The sequence below is a fragment of the Solanum tuberosum genome, unplaced genomic scaffold (genome assembly GCF_000226075.1).
Source record: "Solanum tuberosum cultivar DM 1-3 516 R44 unplaced genomic scaffold, SolTub_3.0 scf00283, whole genome shotgun sequence".
Lineage (NCBI taxonomy): Eukaryota > Viridiplantae > Streptophyta > Magnoliopsida > Solanales > Solanaceae > Solanum > Solanum tuberosum.
This window is the reverse complement of record NW_006239207.1, coordinates 372,588-391,416: the sequence shown is the minus strand read 5'-3', so window position 1 is coordinate 391,416 and position 18,829 is coordinate 372,588. Positions and strand designations below refer to the sequence as shown.

Below are 18,829 nucleotides of genomic sequence, written 5' to 3'. Positions count from 1 at the left end.
AGTAAAATAGTAATTAGATCATTATTTGATTAAAAAAAAAGGAACCATTTAAAGATATAATCGAATAGATTATGTCCACTAGTGAACAAACAATAGTTTATCGAGAATATGCAACAAAAACACTTCAATTCGTGTTAGTTGAAGAAAAATCCGTCTTTTTTTACCTACTCTTGGTGCCTAAAGGCAAAGAGCTTTTTCAATAGCCAAGTCGAGCAGTCAAGCAGCAGGTTGAAGTCTTTGACTTCATAGAGTCGATGCGCACAACACTTAGTATTCATCGTTTACAGCTAGGACTACTGGGATATCGAATCTCATTCACTCCCCTAGCTTAATACCCATAGATTCAATTGGCTTCATATAATTCAGAAAACACTAGTTTTTTCGAAACTTCTTGTTCATATCTCTCATCAAGAGGTGCTATTTGATAATGTATGTCTAATAGATATATTGATAGTTATGAAGGTGGAGATGGTTGATGTTATAGTGATTAACACGATTGTGGCAATTAGTGGTGATATCAATTGGTGATAGTTATAATGGTGGAGATGATTAATGTTCATATTTGGCAATGTTGGTTGACCATTGTGTAATTTGTGATGGACTGATGGTTGATGGATGATGTTGACGGTAGTTGGTGACAGTGATGGAGGTGATTGATAATAGAAGTTGACGGCGACGAGAAATGGTGGCAACGGCAATTGTGATACTAGTTGACAGTGAATATAAGATGGATACTCTACTATCTAATTTTAAAAAGCTAAATAAGATGGAAAATATTTTTAAGCTAAACAAGATGAAAGTTTTATTTTAAAGTTAAATAAGATGAAATTATAATTTTAAAATCACACGGCACAATCATGAAAATGCACACCCAAAAATATTTAAGCTAAATAAGATGAAAATTTTCATTTATAAGAACGAATAACTAAAACTTACATAGAAAATGTAAAAAAACAGAAAATCTAAATAAGGTGAAGGGTGTTTTTGTAAACAAACAACTTATTCTTAGAAATTATGCCATGAATATAATTTAGCGTTTGGCCATAGATTTCCAGATATATTTGGCAAATATTATTTGGATGAAAATTTGGGTGAAATTTCACTGTGTTTGGCCATAGTATTTGGAAAATATATTTCACCTTTTTAAGAAATATGATTTATACTCATAAGTTTTAAAAACTATCAAAACTAACCATAGGTTTGTGTAACATAGCACGTGACTTTGTTACCCTATGCCAATTGTTCATCATTTTCATCAATAATCATATCATCACTTTCATATTCACTTTCATATTTCATCACTATTTTGATGTTTATGTAAAAAATTATATAAAACAACGCAAACAACTACTATAGATGGTGTTCTTGTAAAACATAAAAGTTTGGTGTAGAATTTGAATTATTAAAAGTTTCCAAATAATGAGATTTGACCCAAATACTAGTTTTTCTAGTATTTGGAAATTTGGGTTATTTGCCAAATAATGACAAATTGTATGGACAAACACTATTTGCCCAATTTTTCCCCAAATTTTACTTGGGAAATCTATGGCCAAACGGGCCCTAAGTTTGAATATGACAAACCAAACAAGCAACAAAAATTAATCCTAGTATAACTTATCTCAACATAACTAATCCTACCATAACTTGTAGTCAAAACCAAACGACCCCTTATTTCTTTAAGTTGAAGTAAAATCCAGTACAACTGTTGGCATGCATGCGCAATATGGAATACAAATTCTTGTTAATTGGCTCTCCTTCCAAACACTCCCTAGCTTTCACAGCATACTTAAATTCTCGCCCATAAAGGTAACATGCCACGGCGGCCTTGTAAGTCAGCAGTTCCCAGTCACCTGCCATCAACAAGCAAATCAGAGTATTAAAATGTAAAACCTTTGCTGGAATACAAAGATTGAATAATACTCCTATATATAATAGCAATACCTAAAAAAGACCATCTAAGATGACGAACAACCGTTATAAACACCACAACAGACCCGTTTTAAAAAAAAAATAACGGGTCTGTTGTGTTTTGATAGCTTAGATTCTTTTTCCCCCTGAAATACTGTGTTTGTTCAGTAGGTTGCTTTGAAATTTCTCATTTTGTAAGGATTGGTGTAAAAATTGTAATCTTTTGGCATTCTGTCTAACTTGTACATTTAACTAGACTCAAACTTAATTGCAAGAGGCAGAGGAAACCAAATGTTAGCCTGGGTGAAGTTGGAGATATCCCTGCTGCATGTGGCATTTCTAATCTAATATATACAAGAGAGAGTTTGGTCATCACAGGTGGAAAACTGAACTTAAAGAAGGCAGCCCCGTGAACTAAGCTCCCGCTACGTGCGGGGTCGGGGAAGGGATGGATCACAAGGGTATATTGTACAGTCTTACTCTGCATTTCTGCAAGAGGCTGTTTCCACAGCTCGAACTCGTGACCTCCCGATCACATGGTATGGGCAAGAGAAAACTGAACTTCTACAAGTGTAAAGACTCAGAGAACAAGGATATTTTTTCACCCCCTCAAAATGGCCCACGCCCATATTTGGGGCCTTGGATGCAGGCATCTTGCCAAAGGCATCCATCCATAGATATGCAAGAAAACGGAGAAAACAAGAACCTAATATCAATCAAAGTCAGTTTCTAATTTGTCTAAGACCTGACACTATTAACAATGCAGTATTATGTCTTGGAACCACATGAATTTTTTAATAATTTGAATTTTAACTCTTGTACATCTATACTAGTACTAACTATTAAAGCCAATTCTTGACTTTTGCATCATATATATTAGTTTTAAGAAACTAGAAAAACTTAGAAGCTGGATCAGCAAACAGTTCTTTGTTAGGATCCATGCAGTTTTCCACACAACTGTTTTCAGGCAAATATAATTCAAGGTGGATCAGGTTCTTCAGAAATTTGTGAACAGATTATTTTCCTGCTAGAAAGTTGAGCATAAACAAACACAATAAAACTGCTACACGTCAAACGTTATGGGGAAAGATGTGGTGGGGGATCAAACCAAACAGCTAATATACAAACCTTAATCACCTCAAACCAAGATCAAGCCCACAAAGCTTTAGTATTTAGTATTTGGACCTTTGTTGTGTGGTAAACAAGTGAACTTAGTTGCATGCTAAAAAGAAAGAAATGAAGTTGTACCTGAAGCAATATCTGAAGTGAGTATATTCTGGCTGAAGTGACGAGTCAGCCACCATCTGCAACGGAGCCTCCATGATTTGTTAGACTCATAATCGCTAAATATTTTTGGAATCTGACTATTCCATTTTGAGAATTTATGCTTCTCACTATCTTCACCGTTGGAGCACACAGACATGCAATCTTCTTCACATTGAGAAAGCCTCAGGAAACAACAAGCCAACTCCTTCCATGTGTCACATTTTGCATAAGTAGCATCCAAATGCAAAGCTATCATTTCCATCAGCTTTTCAGTGCTATACTCTCCTGATGATGATATAAACCAAGCCCGAGGAAAAACAGAAAAAAACTCAATATACAATGCATAATGCATCAATTACAAAACTAAGGTATCATTTGGGGGTTCTAGACTGTTTCCTTACTAGTATTATTATTTTTCTGTTGGCATTATCTTATCCTTCGATTTTATTACAATTGTTGTTTCATTTATTTTGGCTATCTATACTATTTTATTGTCAGTACTTTTCTTTCTTCATTATTTTCATCATTGCTTTTTTACACTTGCTCATCTTTCAAGCCTGTTCTCGAGCCGAGGGTCTATCGGAAACAACTTCTCTACTCTCTCAAGGAAAGGGGTAAGGTTTGCGTACACCTCACCCTCCCCAGACTCCACTCTGTGGGACTATGCTGGGTATGTTGTTGCATCTCCTAAACTCAACAAATCTAAAACTAGGGTAGTATCTTGCAAGCATAGGTCCTAAGAACTTCCAGTAAATAAGCTAAGCTAGTTTCCTTCTATTTTGAGATCTGGAACTCGCTGGTATATACATATTTTTGCTTTTTGTAATTCCAATGCAGATTGTTCAGTTCTCCAGGGGGTACATCAATAGGCCGAGCACATTGCCTCTAACTTCAAATTTCCTGATTTGCTTGTCTTAAGAGTTGGGACTGTGAAGGCAACCTTGTAGCAATAGCTCCTGTTTATATGGTTGACCAGGGTTCGAATCTTGGACCCAACATCTCCAATGAGGAGGCAAGGCTGCTACATTTGCCACCCCCAAGCCTGTCTGAGCAAGTGCCTTTGGAAGATACAGCAATAAAATAAAGACACTTCGATTTTGATCACAAATAATCAAAAGAAAAAGTAAAAAGCTTGTTGATCCCCCCAAAAAAGGGAAAAGAAAGACCAATGATCCAAAAAGACAAGAAAAAGTCTTGAGAAAGAGAGGAAAAACTAGAAGAGCAACAAAAAAAAGGAATGAAAAAACAAAACTAAATGAGCCATTTGAAGGCATTTAACCGACTGAAAAGAACTGTGAAATACACATTGTGCCATGTCAAGGCATCGTGCTTAATAGGCATAGCCTTAAGAAGTCCCACATCGGTAGAGAGATGAGAAATTGGTCTCCTTATATGGACTTGGACAAACCTCCCCCCCAATGAGCTAGTTTTTGGGGTTGAGTTAGGCCAGGTACTATATCTTTCCATGGTATCAGAGCAGGATCTATCTCACCCAATGTTGGGGCCCCCAAAATCAAAAATTGCCCACGCACCAAATGCTAAGCACTGGACGTGTGGTGGGGTGTTAAAGAATGACAAAAGTCCCACATTGGTGGTTAATGAGATGGGTGGACTCCTTATAAGACTTGGGAAATCCTCCTCCCTTTGAGCTAGCTTTTGAGGTGTAAGTTAGGCCCAAGACCTAATTTAACATTTCTTATAAGGCTTGGGCAATCCTCCTCCCTTCGAGCTAACTTTTGGGGTGTGAGTTAGACCTAAGACCTAATTTAACATGATATCAGAGTCAGGTTCATCCCAATTTGTTGTTCACCGATGTTGGGCCCCCATTTATAAGTGTCCACGCTCCAGTTGGGGTCTGGGCGTGCGGAGGAGTGTTAAGAAGTCTCACATCGATAGAGGGATGAGAAATTGGTCTCCTTATATGAACTTGGACAAACCTCCCCCAAATGAGCTAGCTTTTAGGGTTGAGTTAGGCCATGGTACTATATTTTTGTAGTTTTCATAAACATCAGGTGTTCGACAGAAGCCATGTCATTAATTGAGGTATCTAAATGGAAATCCCGAGCAAGAACTCAGATGTGCAGAAGATGCGGATGTTGAGATGGATGTGCGAGTATACTAAAAGCAATAAGATTAGGAATGAGGTTATCTGATATAAGGTGGGAGTGGCTTTTGTGACAGACAAAATGAGGGAAGCAAGATTGAGATGGTTTGAGCATGTGCAGAGGAAGTGTGTTGATGCCCCAATGAGGAGGTGTGAGGGGCTGGTTGTAGAGGGCACGCGCAGGGGTAGAGGTAGGCCGAAGAAATACTGGGAAAGGTGATTAGGCAAGACTTGGCGCAACTTCATATTACCGAGGACATGGCTCTAGATAGGAAGGAGTGGAGGCCGCATATTAGGGTAGAGGGATAGTAGTCGTAGTACTAGTCATACTCTTATAGTTCTTGCCACATGTGGTTTATTGTGTTTTCGATTATCACACTATTTTGATGTTTGATAGTATTCCTTTCTTGTAGACTTGACATTACTTTTCTTATTAATGACTATGCTTTCTTCATTGTATTCTTCTCCCTCTACTTGGATTTGATAGACTTGAACCGAGGGTCTTTCGGAAAACAACCTCTCTATCTCCATGAGGTAGTGATAAGGTCTACGTACACTCTACCATCTCCAAACCCCACTTATTGTGATTTCCCTGGGTATGTTGTAGTAATTTAAAATTTTAGAAGGTTAAGCGTCCACATTGGTTAGGGAGGAATGGGTTGTGTTGTCTCCTTATACGGTCTTGGACACGTCACATTTCATGATTTACCTTTTGGGGTAGATTTACGTCCAAGGTTCAATATCAAGATCAAGTTCATCCTTATTCGTGGTCTATCCAATATTGAGCCCACATAACGCTCCAAATGTCCAAGCTTGGATGTGTGAGGTTATGTTCAAGTGGTCCCCATTGGTTGAGATAATGGGTTGCTTTTTCCTTAAATGGCCACCTCATGAGTCAAGAGCTCGCTTTTGGAGTTGAATTAGACAAGATTCATTTCTTGACAAAATAGATAGTTTTGTTTAAGCCAATTATTGAACATTATTTCTTGCATGTCCTTAAGACAATACTTCGGAGTGATGCGAACCTTGAGGAAGTACTAAGATTTTGTCTCTCTCATCTCATCAGGATGAAGTGAATAAATGATTTTTCAGGTTAGGATGTACCCCTTCTATGCAAGCTGATGAGTCTCCCCAATGAGTGGCTACATGTAGGATCCTTCTCCAAATTTTCCTCATGGATTGCTGAAAGTTTGACATAGTTACTGCTGTCAAAATGCTCCAAGATAGTAGCTTTCAACCTGCATGCCACATGATAAAGAACAAAGAAACCAGAAGAAATTAGACATAGTAAGTAAGACCGGAGAAAAAGAAATAATGATCAGTTGTACAGCAAGCACTCAACTAATGACACGCCAAGAAACTCATTACGGAAAATTGTCATATGTTACTGAACAATCTCTTGTAAATTTTGGATAGATACCTATGATTTCTGTTATCAAAACAAACACTAAGGTGGAATTGAAGAAAATGGAATATAGCTTGTATATAGAAATTCCTATGTCAGTCCTTTCCTTTTTATCTCCTTTTTGAAATTCTGCTCGGAATACCTTGTAAGCTTTCCACATAATGTCTCATAATTTAGAATATAACTCTAATTTTAGATATTTAAATTATTTTTAACCGAATCCTCACACCTATATACTTACCTAGATTCGTACCCTCGAATCTTAAAATTTAGATCATAAAGGATCTGACCTCTAGATCCACACCTGTATCAGACACCCACACCCGAGTCCGGGAAACTTGGATAAAAAAGAACTAAACATAAGGCATACCGACCTTTTGAACATAACCATTGAAAGTGTTACCAGGACAGAGATCTGTCACAAATGATCAATACACGAAATTCCAGTTAAATTCTTTTAAGAATTGGGGGCTTGATATTGATACAGATAAAGTTAGCATTGGAATCATATCTTTTCATGTAAATACTGTGTCAAATGCATCTTGATTTAAGAATTGGAGCTTCACTTGATAGATATAGATATTAGTGTTAGTTAAGAGAAACTAGAAGGTTATCATTCCATAAAAGATCGCTAGTAAATAGTGAAGAAAAGTTTAAGTGGCAACATCTATAAGTAGTCTGTCACTTCAATCTTTGATCATTCCCTTCACATCAAAAATCTTGATATACTAGTAACCAACACTGTTTTATCAGAGAAGTTCAAAACTCATCATGGTTATTATCTTTTAGGTTTATATTCAACTTTTTTCATAAGGAAGAAGCAGCTACCTCAACTGAAATGATGTGTTGGAGTATGGAGTAAATTTTTCCACCTCATCAAGAGCCTCCTTTACCTGATCCCCGAGCAGCAGCATCTGCTAAGATATTAACTTTCAAGTACATGAAAAGCATATTATATATTAACTTAAATATATCACTCAACACCTGATAGAATCAATGGCGGACCTATGATTTTGAAGTAATGGGTGCTCCATTACAATTAACATACAGTTGCTACAACCATCAAATATAAGTGCACAACTATTTGAATATTGAAGGTAAAATTATTTAACAAGTAAAACTATAATAAATATTCATTTAAAATTGTCATTCTATTCACAATTATTCTAGACACTTTTCATATTATTCAAACAATGAATAATAGCATCCATTGCTTACTAGATTTATTTCCAAAAATATTCAGTGTGAGATTAGCCTTAGATTTGAATATTTTGATTTTAATTACACAAAATTAATAAACAAAAAAAGTTACATAAGATGCTAATCTGAAAAGTCATATGAGAAAAAGAAAATTGTAAGGGTGTCCTGGAGAATGGATAGAAAGTACAAATGGAAAAGAGAGAATAAAAGGAAATGTAAACAAATAAGAAAATAAACGGAAATAGAAAATGAACATCAAAGTAAGAGCTTTTATGAGTGAGAACAAAAAAAGAATTCCTTCTGTTTTGGAGGAAGATGAAGTTTTTTTAGGAGGGGAAGTAAAAAGAACTAGAGTTCTTTGTTCTGGAAGAGAATGTATTGTCTGGAAAATGGATGGAAAGTAAAAATGGCAAAAAGAGAGTAAAAAGGAAAGGAAGACAAATAAGAAAATAACAACATTACCAGTTTCAGAAATAAACTGAGAAGAAAATAAAAGGAAAAAGAAATGAACATCATCAGAATAAGAAAAAATTGTAGAAAATGAGAATCGAACTTGAGTCACGGAGGATTTGGTCAACATTTCACCTGCCATTCAACTGAAGCACCCAGTGACATTTTGAGTCTGTCGATGCTAACTGATGAAGTTTAACCTTTTCTACAAATTGTCAATGTAAATAGAGTATCTAGATCCCAACTTGGAAGTAATGGGTGCTCGAGTACCCACAAGATCCAACGTAGGTCCGCCTCCGCATAGAATAAATAAGATGGAATATTTGCAAAGATATTCTTGAAGTATATATTTACAAAACATTCATAAATATTAGAATTTTTAACATTCTTGAACACAAACAACTTGAGATGAAACAAATTTGAGGTGGTGCGTTTAATATACCAGCTTAATTTCGAGCTCAAGCTGTGTTCAACAACTTGACTCATTATGAGCCCTAGGGTTAGGTTTCTCACAAAAAGGAGTTCTCCTCTATTGGTTTTACCTGATGAAGCTAACACAACGATCAGCATGCAGAAAATAGAGATACACAAACAGATACATGTAACCAACCAATATGAGGTTACGGAGTCCTCTTTCAAGAGCTGGGGATAATGTGAACATGCATGAACTTCCTAGCACATCTACAAAAAGCAGTTCTAAATACAATTTGAAAAATTCTGTGTGAATTCTTTCTTGGACATAAGCAATTACCTGTATTAAAGGATGAAAAGCCTCGAGCACTGGTGGACTCGAATGCAGAGCATGCCGTAAATACTTTATTGCATTCTTATAGTGGTCATTACGCAGGGTCCGATGCCTATTGAGATCATCCTCTAAATTTTCATTTGAGGAAGGCAATTGTAAAGGCAATAACCACAGTGGAAGACCTACATTTGAATAGAGTAAGAAATATATCATGATTAAATCTAATCAGCATGAAGAACATGACGTATATTATATTATTGTTGGGAGCTGGGAGGTGGCAGTTATTTTGTGGAATTAGTCGAGTTACGCGTATGCTGGCCCGGATACCGTAGTTATCTAAAAATAAAGGACATAATGTATCTCAATTGGACCTCAACAAAACCGGAACCTAGTTGAATGCACAATACCCACCTTCACAAGGATTAAAGGGCTTAGAAATTCAATATTCTATACACCTCATGTCAACTGCCTTTTCATCCTTTTGAGAATATTCCAAGAGGACGTTCTCTCTCCTAAAGTAGTAGCTTCCTCATCTTCACATCATCCCTTCAAAAAACTGAAGCATATACTCCAGGCACATTTTTCCACCATCAAAAGAATTAAAAATTTAAGAAGTCCACACTTTTTTCCCATGTTCCTTGCAGGTATGACAAAATGAGGGGAAGCTTGGCTGCTGTTGCCATTAGCCAGCTGCTGCTCCTCCCACTCATTTTTTTTGAAACAAGTAACATTTGTATTTCATTTAGTACTTAGGTAGTACTGAAAAACCATATTTACAAAAGCAGAAAGGAGTAAAATCTATCCAAAAACTGAACCAAATCTAAATGGATCCTAAAACATCTATGATTGACTCAGTTTCATTGGAGTAGACATTTGTACACCAAAAGCAGAACAACAAAATGCACTTAAGCTTTACTTCCTGCAAGTTGTTGTTCCTATTCTCAAAACATCTCTCGTTTCTCTCCCTCCATATAGTCCACCAAATACTAGCAGGGATCATCCTCCATCTTTCTCTGTTTGTAGCCCCAACTCCAGCCATCTCCCAACTGAATAGAGTCTCATCAATCTTGCTAGGCATACACCAAGATATGCCTCTGAGATTAAGGAAAATCTGCCACAGCTGCTCAGTAAAGTTGCAATGTAAGAAGAGATGTCTCACTGTCTCATTAGCCTTACCACATAAGGAACATCTGTTACATAGAGAGATTCCTCTCTTGGCCACATTATCCAACGTCAAAACTGCTTTATTGGCTAGTAGCCATGTAAAGCATGCCACTTTGTGTGGCACTTTGTTCCTCCAGATTTGCTTCCAAGGCCATTTGAAGTCTTGAATGCCACCAGTACTTATCATGGCACTTTGTTCCTCCAGATTTGCTTCCAAGGCCATTTGAAGTCTTGAATGCCACCAGTACTTATCATGGCACTTTGTTCCTCCAGATTTGCTTCCAAGGCCATTTGAAGTCTTGAATGCCACCAGTACTTATCATGGCACTTTGTTCCTCCAGATTTGCTTCCAAGGCCATTTGAAGTCTTGAATGCCACCAGTACTTATCATGGCACTTTGTTCCTCCAGATTTGCTTCCAAGGCCATTTGAAGTCTTGAATGCCACCAGTACTTATCTGTTTGTATCCTTCTTTCACCTTGTAACTACCTTTGTTGTGCCCTTGCCACCATAAATAATCCTCGCCTGTTTGTATACCTTGAAAATTCTCCAGAACCTTAAACAATTCAAGTATTCTGGGAATTTCCCAGTCATTCAGATTTCTTCTGAGGATCAGATCCCAGCCTTGTTGTGTCCACATTTCAGCGACAGTCTTCTGTTGGTGTTGAACCAATGTAAAGATGTCAGGAAAACGATCTTTGAGGCTCATACCATCCGACCATTTATCAAACCAAAAACTAGTTTTTCTTCCATTTTGTACCTTGACAGTAGACTGATTACTGAGAAAAGGCCAAAATATTCTGATGGATTTCCAAAGGCTAATCCCATGGGGGGTATTTACCTCTTTGGTTACCCATTTATTTAGCTCCTCATACTTGTTGTTGATCACCCTATACCATAGTGCTTGGTCCTCCTGATGGTACCTCCATAACCATTTCACCTTCAGAGCTTTGCTATGGTTTTTGAGATTCTTGATACCTAATCCACCTTGCGTCTTACTTCTGATGATGTTCTTCCACTTGACTAAGTGAAAGCCTTTTCTTTCCTTATTTCCTTGCCACAAGAAGTTTCTTCTAATTTTGTCCAAACTCTGAACTACTGATTGGGGAATATGGAAGATAGATAGCATATATGTAGGGAGAGCATCCAGAACAGAGTTTATCAGAGTTAATCTACCTCCCAAGGAGAGGTACTGTGATCTCCATCTGGCTAGTTTCTTTTCACATTTCTCCAATATTGGGTTCCAAATGTCTATGGCTCCAGACTTTGCCCTGGAGAGTTCTTGGAAGAATGCTAGTGCCATTCATTTTAAATTGAACAAAGAAGTCCCAGACAATACGTGCTATAACTACATGCCTATGCAATTATATGTAACTTTTTTTTTTGGCTAAAGTATACCCTATGCTAATACTTGTAACTTACCTAAACCCAAAGCAAAATTAGAGGCTAAATTCATATTATAGAATGACCAGTACAAACTAAAGGTAATTATTCAAATGATATATGAACATGTTCATTCTTGAAATCAACAATATTCAGTCACCAATAGCCCCAACTTCAATTAAGACAAGGAGATAAAGGGTCTCGTCTGACCCCTTCTCATAAGAGAGAAGGAAAAAGAGAAGTGAACTTGTTTTTTCAGCCCATACTACTTATTGTACCTCAAGTCCAAATCCAATTGCCATAAACCAGGCTCTAGGGTTTTCTGCAAGTAAAAGCAAAATTTGCTACTCTTTTGAATTCATTTTTGACTATACAGCAACATAGACAAATCTTTAAGCCATGAGTAACACTCACCACGATTGCAGAATATGGAATGATAGGGAACATCACCACTCTGATCCATAGAAGAACCTTCATGATCACTTCTTTCAGCAGAATTCAAGTAAAAGTCTTGTGGCTGAAAATTGTCATTTTGTGTTTCTCCCAGCACATTATCATCATTGACCATGGCGACTTCTCTCTGTTGACTGACATCAACTCCCAAGATCTCTTTATCGTTCCTAATAGAGGTGTTTGAATCACAATGGAATGGAGAATTAGTCTCTTGGCCTTCAACAGCATCATGCCCCTCTGAATTTAAAATGGACATAAATATTCTGTCCTCAAAGGTCTCTGACTGCACCGTGCTATCAAATCTGTCCAACTCTTGCAACTGCAACTCCTTTGGGATAGTAGAATACCATAACTGATAAAAGGCTAAGCCCACAACTAAATTAGAGACTGGATCACTACCAAAACCACGTTGCTGCATGAGCCTGATACAAATCACAGCCAGGGGAGGTAACATTAAGCCTTTGGAATTTCATATACAAAAATGCTACCCCAGACCCCACATGTGTGTTTTCACTGGGTGTGTTGTTGTTACATAAAAATGTTATACTAGAATTACATTCCAATAGAGCATTCATCCTAAAAGAGAAGATTTTGCATAGCCAGTTTTGCCACCAAAATTTGACTGATTATCATTGCCTACAATTTTGTCCAATAAATTTTTATACTAAACATTGATAACAGCACAGAGAGGATTATCATTATGCAACTCATATTTACTTGGTTTAAAGTTGGACATTCGGATAAAAAGAAGAACGTGATATTTCTCAATTTTGCCTGATCAGCCTGTCATGGACACATTTAAGATTAACATATCCACCAAGTTTCGCAAAGGCAAATTTCTGATTCATCTAAATCCAGATGAAATATATAACAAGCGTAGGTTGTATCTTCCGAAGTGTAATGGCTAGGCAATCCAAACCACACTTGTCAGGCCAACCATTTTCAAAAATCAAACAAGTATAATTTTCCAAATTTCAAGAGTAGCAATTATCAACCACCGTCCCTGAAGAAACACCATCTAGCTTATACGCAGTAACAACAACAACATACCCAGAGTAATCCCACAAATGGGAATTGGGGAGGGTAGGATGTAAGCAAACTTTACCTCTACCTTGTATCTACGGTTAAAATTCAGTTTACTAATTCCAAGAGTAGCAATTATCAACCCCAGCCCCCAAAGAAACACCATCTAGTTTATATACAACAACAACAACATACATAGTGTAATGCCAAAGTGCAGTTTGGAGAGGATAGGATGTGGTGAGGTAAGGTATGCGTACATCTTACTCTCCCCAACCACTTGTGGGATTACACTAGGTATATTGTCGTTGTTGATGTTATAGAAGAAAAAGAAACAACGTTTGGTAACACTCGGCTACCTACTAACCCAATCCCCAACCTCCCCACCTTCCTATCTAGGATCATATCCTCAGTAAGCTGTAGTTGTGCTCCTGTATAATCACCTCCCTCAGGTTTCTCTTCGGCCTACCTCTACCTCTCTCGACTCCTGTTACCGCAACCTCTTCCTACCTTGACTCATGTTACCACCAACCTCTCACACATTCTCACTGGCACATCCACACACTTCCTCTTCACATGCCCAAACCATCTTAGTCTTGCCTCCCACAACTGTCTGCCACGGGGGCAACGACCACTTCCACCTTGCCCCCTATAACTTTGTTCCTAATCATATCTCTCCTAGTGGTCCACACATCCATCTGAGCATCATCATCTCTACTACATTCATCTTTGAACGTGGACGTTCTTGACTGGCTAACACTCTACCCCCTACAACAAGGTCGGTTTAGCCACCACTCTATAGAAACCATTTAGTTTATACGATTATGATAATTGGTGTCATCCTAAAATCTGGAACAAGTTTGATGCACCCTGAACGCATAAACAGTCATCTTATTTCATGCGACATAGTACATACGTCTACTAATTGGATTATTCTGGCCTGTCCATGTGTCACCCTTGTTCTCCACTATTCTACTCTTTATGAGAAGGTGAGTTCTTATTTTTCAATAAACTGTGACAACTGGGGGTGGAGTACAGGCAGGATTATTCTCTTACTCTTTTGATGACATTAAGCACCACAAAATATTAAAAGATCCAGCTCCTTTGCAGTGCTAACCACACTACTGTAATGATCTAGTTTACGAAAATCACACCAATAAGCAAATAGTGTTGCAGCTTCTTAAACAAAGTTGCAAACAGATTTATTATTCTGATTGTTAATTAGGAGTCTCTCTCCAAGAAAATGTCACTTTACTTTGCAGGTAACAGTACAATACTTTAGTTAACAATATTGACACCATTAGAAAGTGTCGGACTTAGCACAATAAAAAAGATTACCGCTCTGGACCCTTTTTTATAACTTCAGTTCTTTTCGCAAAAAGTAAATAAAACTTTCTTCCATTAATTGGCAATTGATTTCCGCCAACCTACATGAGAAAGATAAATCATTAATTATTAAATGCCAAGAACTTACGATAAGGCACCCTGATGTGCATCCTGTGTGTTCCCGCGTTTGAGACAGAAAAGGATGTTTTCCAAATGAACAGCAAAACGGTCCTGCCACAATTCAAACTTCACAATGAGCTACCACAAAGGTGAAACCGATTATCTCTTTCATAAAGTTTGGAACACAAAATCATGCTGACATCACCAATTTACCACTATCACTTACAAACGCAATGTTTTTAAAAGTGAGTACCAAACATCAATGAATACTAACTTTAGCATCAAATTTGTGACAATTAATCCAACTCCTCAAAATTGCGGTTCAAATAACATCAGATATACAAATTCAATCTCAAACTTCATTATCAGTAGAACCTTGTGACTTACTTAGTTACACTACATAATACAAAGACATAAATCCATTTATAAACATGATAATCAATGGCAATTTTTCCCTCAGCGTCCTGAAAAGCTCCAAGGTTTTTTTTTTTGATGAGGTAAAGCTCTAAGGCTTTCTTAACTATACAATGTCTCGCATCTTCATCAAATGTTGTTACGGAGGCCATATATTTATGTCACTAGTATTTTAACCGCCTTGAACTACATATTCCTAAAATATGTAGAAAAATCAAACTTTCTGTTTGATGTTGCGATCTAACAACAAAAATAATAAGTCAATAATCTTAGCATCTCAAGGAAAAGGAAATTTTGTTCTTTAGAACTATTTATGGGTTACTGAAAGTAAATATACTAATACATTGCATATAAAAGGTACCTGACAAGGAAATAGTAAATGTTATAGGGAACACTTGAAAAAAGGCACCATGGAGAAGTACAAAGCTAATGAATAACACATTATCAAAAAAAAAAGAAGCTAATGAACAACAACAACAATAGTCAATAAACTTAGGACTCGTTTGGTTTGAATTCAAGTTATGATGGGATTAGTTATGATGGGATAAATTATGATGAGATTAGTTATGATGGGATAAGCTATGATAAGATTATTTTTTATTGAGTGTTTGGAACAATTTATTTGTTTACAAAAATGCCCTTCATGAATGTAAAAGGTGATGTATAAAAAAGGTTTAGAGAGACATTTTTGTCATTTCTTATTTTATCCCGGGATAAGTTATCCCAGGATTACTATACCACCCAAGGGAGGGATAACTTATCCCCATCGGATAAGTTATCCCGAACTTGCCAACCAAACAACAAACTAAGTGGCACTATAATTTAATCTCAGGACTATTTGGTATTATCCCTCACCCCAAACAACCCCTTAGTATTTCCACGAAAAGAAGATCTTGTTCTTTAGAACTTCTTTTGGGCTAATGAAGACGTAAATTTACTAGTAATATATTGCATATAAAAGGTACTTTGCAGGAAAATAGTAAATGTTACAGAAAACTTGAAAAGAGCAACTTGGAGATATACATAACTAATGAACAAACATATAAGCAAATACTTTATATATTTTTAAATTGTTACCTTCAGGGGCCAGTTTTTCATAGGTCCAAGCTTCTTCATCCAAAGTTCATAAATATTTCGTATCCTCATTGAACTGATAGTGTCACCTTTTATATGCTCAATGAGCTCCAAAGCTGCCTAAAATGTTAGAAATCATGTCAAAAATGACTATTCTTGTTGGATAAAACTTTTTTAGAAAAACAAGCCATAATACATAAACAGACTCTCAAATTTGGGCACAACTGCCAAGTAAACAATCCAATTTTGAGTAGCCACATCTAGACACCTTAACTCGTCTACTCGGTGTCATTATGAACACTCCAGCTAACAACATGATCATCTACGCACTACCAGAATTTATGTTACACATCAGGTTAGTGTGTCCATGAGACACAATAGAGACAAATTGGAGTGTTTAGTTGCTAGCTGAAACCAAAGTGAGCTCTCTAGATGTGCAATTTGCCAATTGAGGTGAAATTTGAGTGATCAAATTAAGCTAGAAACACGAAGTACAAAAATAAAATAAAGTAATTAGATTAAATTGAATAGATTAGTACCATAAACTTTGTGCGAGTTTTGAATACGGCTGCTTCTTTTGTTGTTCCTTTGAGAAGAACACTCAATACACCACTAGCCTCAGCATATTTATGTTGCCGCATCAATTTTTTCAGCATATGTCGAAGTCTTCCCCGATGTTCAGACTGTAAACTCCGACGATCTTTGTGTAAACTCCCGATTCCCCGTTTTAGACAAAAACTTGGTTTAGTATTTGCTAATATGACTGAGTTTATCCTTCTAGCTTCAGCGGATGGGCTAATCCCACAATCATAATCGTCTTCGGGATTATTACGTTTCCTGGGACGGGATTTTCGGGCCATTGATGCATCTTCTTCAATATCCATTGATGGGCTTTGTTTGGAGGTTAAAGCTTTACTTCGATTTTTTCGGGGTTTAAGAAGAAGAAGAAATTGGGGGTTTTAGAGAGAGGAAAAGACTTAAATAGCCACTTAACTTTTTTGGGTCATTCGCGCCCTTCTGTAACTAATTTTTAAGTAATAAAAACTCGGAAGAAATACACTTCATAGTAAAAAAGAAAAATTAAAATTAAATTCTTAAGTAAATATAAAGTCTAGACAAATTAAAAAAATTAAATATTAATATAATATTAACATAATTTTAAATATGCTTAAAAAACATCAAGCAAATTTATAGTGTTGTGCATGCGTTCAATATTTATTCACAAATTTATTTTTTAGTGGTGTTAATTAAATGATATTAAATTATTTCATTAAGTATAAAATAAATAATTGATAGGTGTTGTTAATATTAATAAATTTTGAGTAAATTTTTATTTTAAAATAAATTATAATATATATTTATGTAGTGTGAAGAAACCTACCATGTTATAATATATCTGAATCTAAACATGTGTATGTAGTGTGACTGACATTACAAGAAAAGTTACGAACCAAAGACAAACTAAACTAAAGAGATGCTTGTTGAAGGCAAAATTAGCTATAATTGTCTATATTATATGGATTGAGAGAAATGAAATAGTATTCCAACAGAAGGCTAGGAGCATGAAGGAGCTCTACCACACACTGCAAACTAATCTATTATTAGAGTTAGAGATAATATAAGGTTGTATTATCATATATGTAATTTGTAGCTTGCTTTTTAGAGTTTCGCTAGATATTGTTAGAGTCTTAGGTAGATGAGGTTGTGAATTAAGATAGAGACAAATCTGATATAATTATTCCTTAATTTGTAATGTCGATCCGATAATTAATAAAAATCTATTAATTTCTTGAAGAAAAAATTTTAAAAATATGAATTTAAAATCAAAAGGCGTAATTAAAACGGATCCCATGATTTAAAAAAATATATAAACTAATTAAATTGAAATAGAATAAATAAATAGATTTTTTTTTCGAAAGTGCCCTTATCTAAGTAGGCATGTCGACAGGACCTGTCTGCTTTTGCCTCAAATTCTCTCTTATATAATATGTAAGAAAAAAATGACATAACTAAAGCAGTCTCATAATATTATATATATACTACTTATATATAAGGGTGGATAACCACACATGTGACGGTAAACATGTTTGTATTCAGAGGCGTATCCAGAATTTTGAGATGGTGGATGCACTGTTATAAAAATGTTGATTTATGATATAAATTTGATCGGTTCGACATTTAAGTTTTTACTACTGCAAACCGTTAAAATTTTAAAATTATAGGTCTAAAATTAATTCATATATATATATAGCAATTACCACTTAGAGAAGTGTTATCTAATTTTAGAAAGAAAATAAAATAAGATAAATATAAAATTCAAATTTCTAACCTCGCGGAGAGAGATGCACCCAGTCATAATCGCATTATGTGATACTTCAAGTGTGGGTTCACATATCTATATTTCAATATTTTTTTAAAATATAACACTATTATATATGATTTCGGGAGGGGGCCATGGGTTCACGTGAACCCGGTGACCCTCCCTTAGATATGCCTCTGTTTGTATCACCTGTGTGGTTCCACACTTACATATACATTTGCCTATTTTTTTCTCCGTTTTAATTTGTTTATCTTATTTTTAAATTCTATATATTTAAAAATTACATAAAAAAATACTACAAATCATTCTAATTGACAGCTTAAAATATTTTTGCAAAAACATATAAAAAATTTGATTGCTTATAAAAAAATCGATTGATTCATAAAATTAATCTATTCGTGTCACATAAAATGGACAAAAGAAGTAGCATGTATTATTTAATTTGGAAACTACGTAAAAAGTATTGTAAATCTCAATA

The 18,829-nt window shown here is 35.8% G+C and overlaps 1 protein-coding gene across 1 annotated transcript; it reads right to left on the bottom strand.

The window, feature by feature from the left end:
* Nucleotides 1-1,653: 1,653 nt before the first annotated feature.
* Nucleotides 1,654-16,985, bottom strand: LOC102580117 (uncharacterized). Its single transcript, XM_006358895.2, has 9 exons — nt 16,571-16,985; nt 16,035-16,151; nt 14,572-14,654; nt 12,039-12,499; nt 9,085-9,260; nt 7,512-7,597; nt 6,383-6,516; nt 3,157-3,459; nt 1,654-1,850 (listed from the first exon to the last, which is right to left on the bottom strand). Exons 1-9 carry the CDS (start codon nt 16,913-16,915, stop codon nt 1,669-1,671), a joined length of 1,887 nt encoding a protein of 628 aa, XP_006358957.1. The 5' UTR covers nt 16,916-16,985; the 3' UTR covers nt 1,654-1,668.
* Between the last annotated feature and the right edge of the window lie 1,844 nt (nt 16,986-18,829).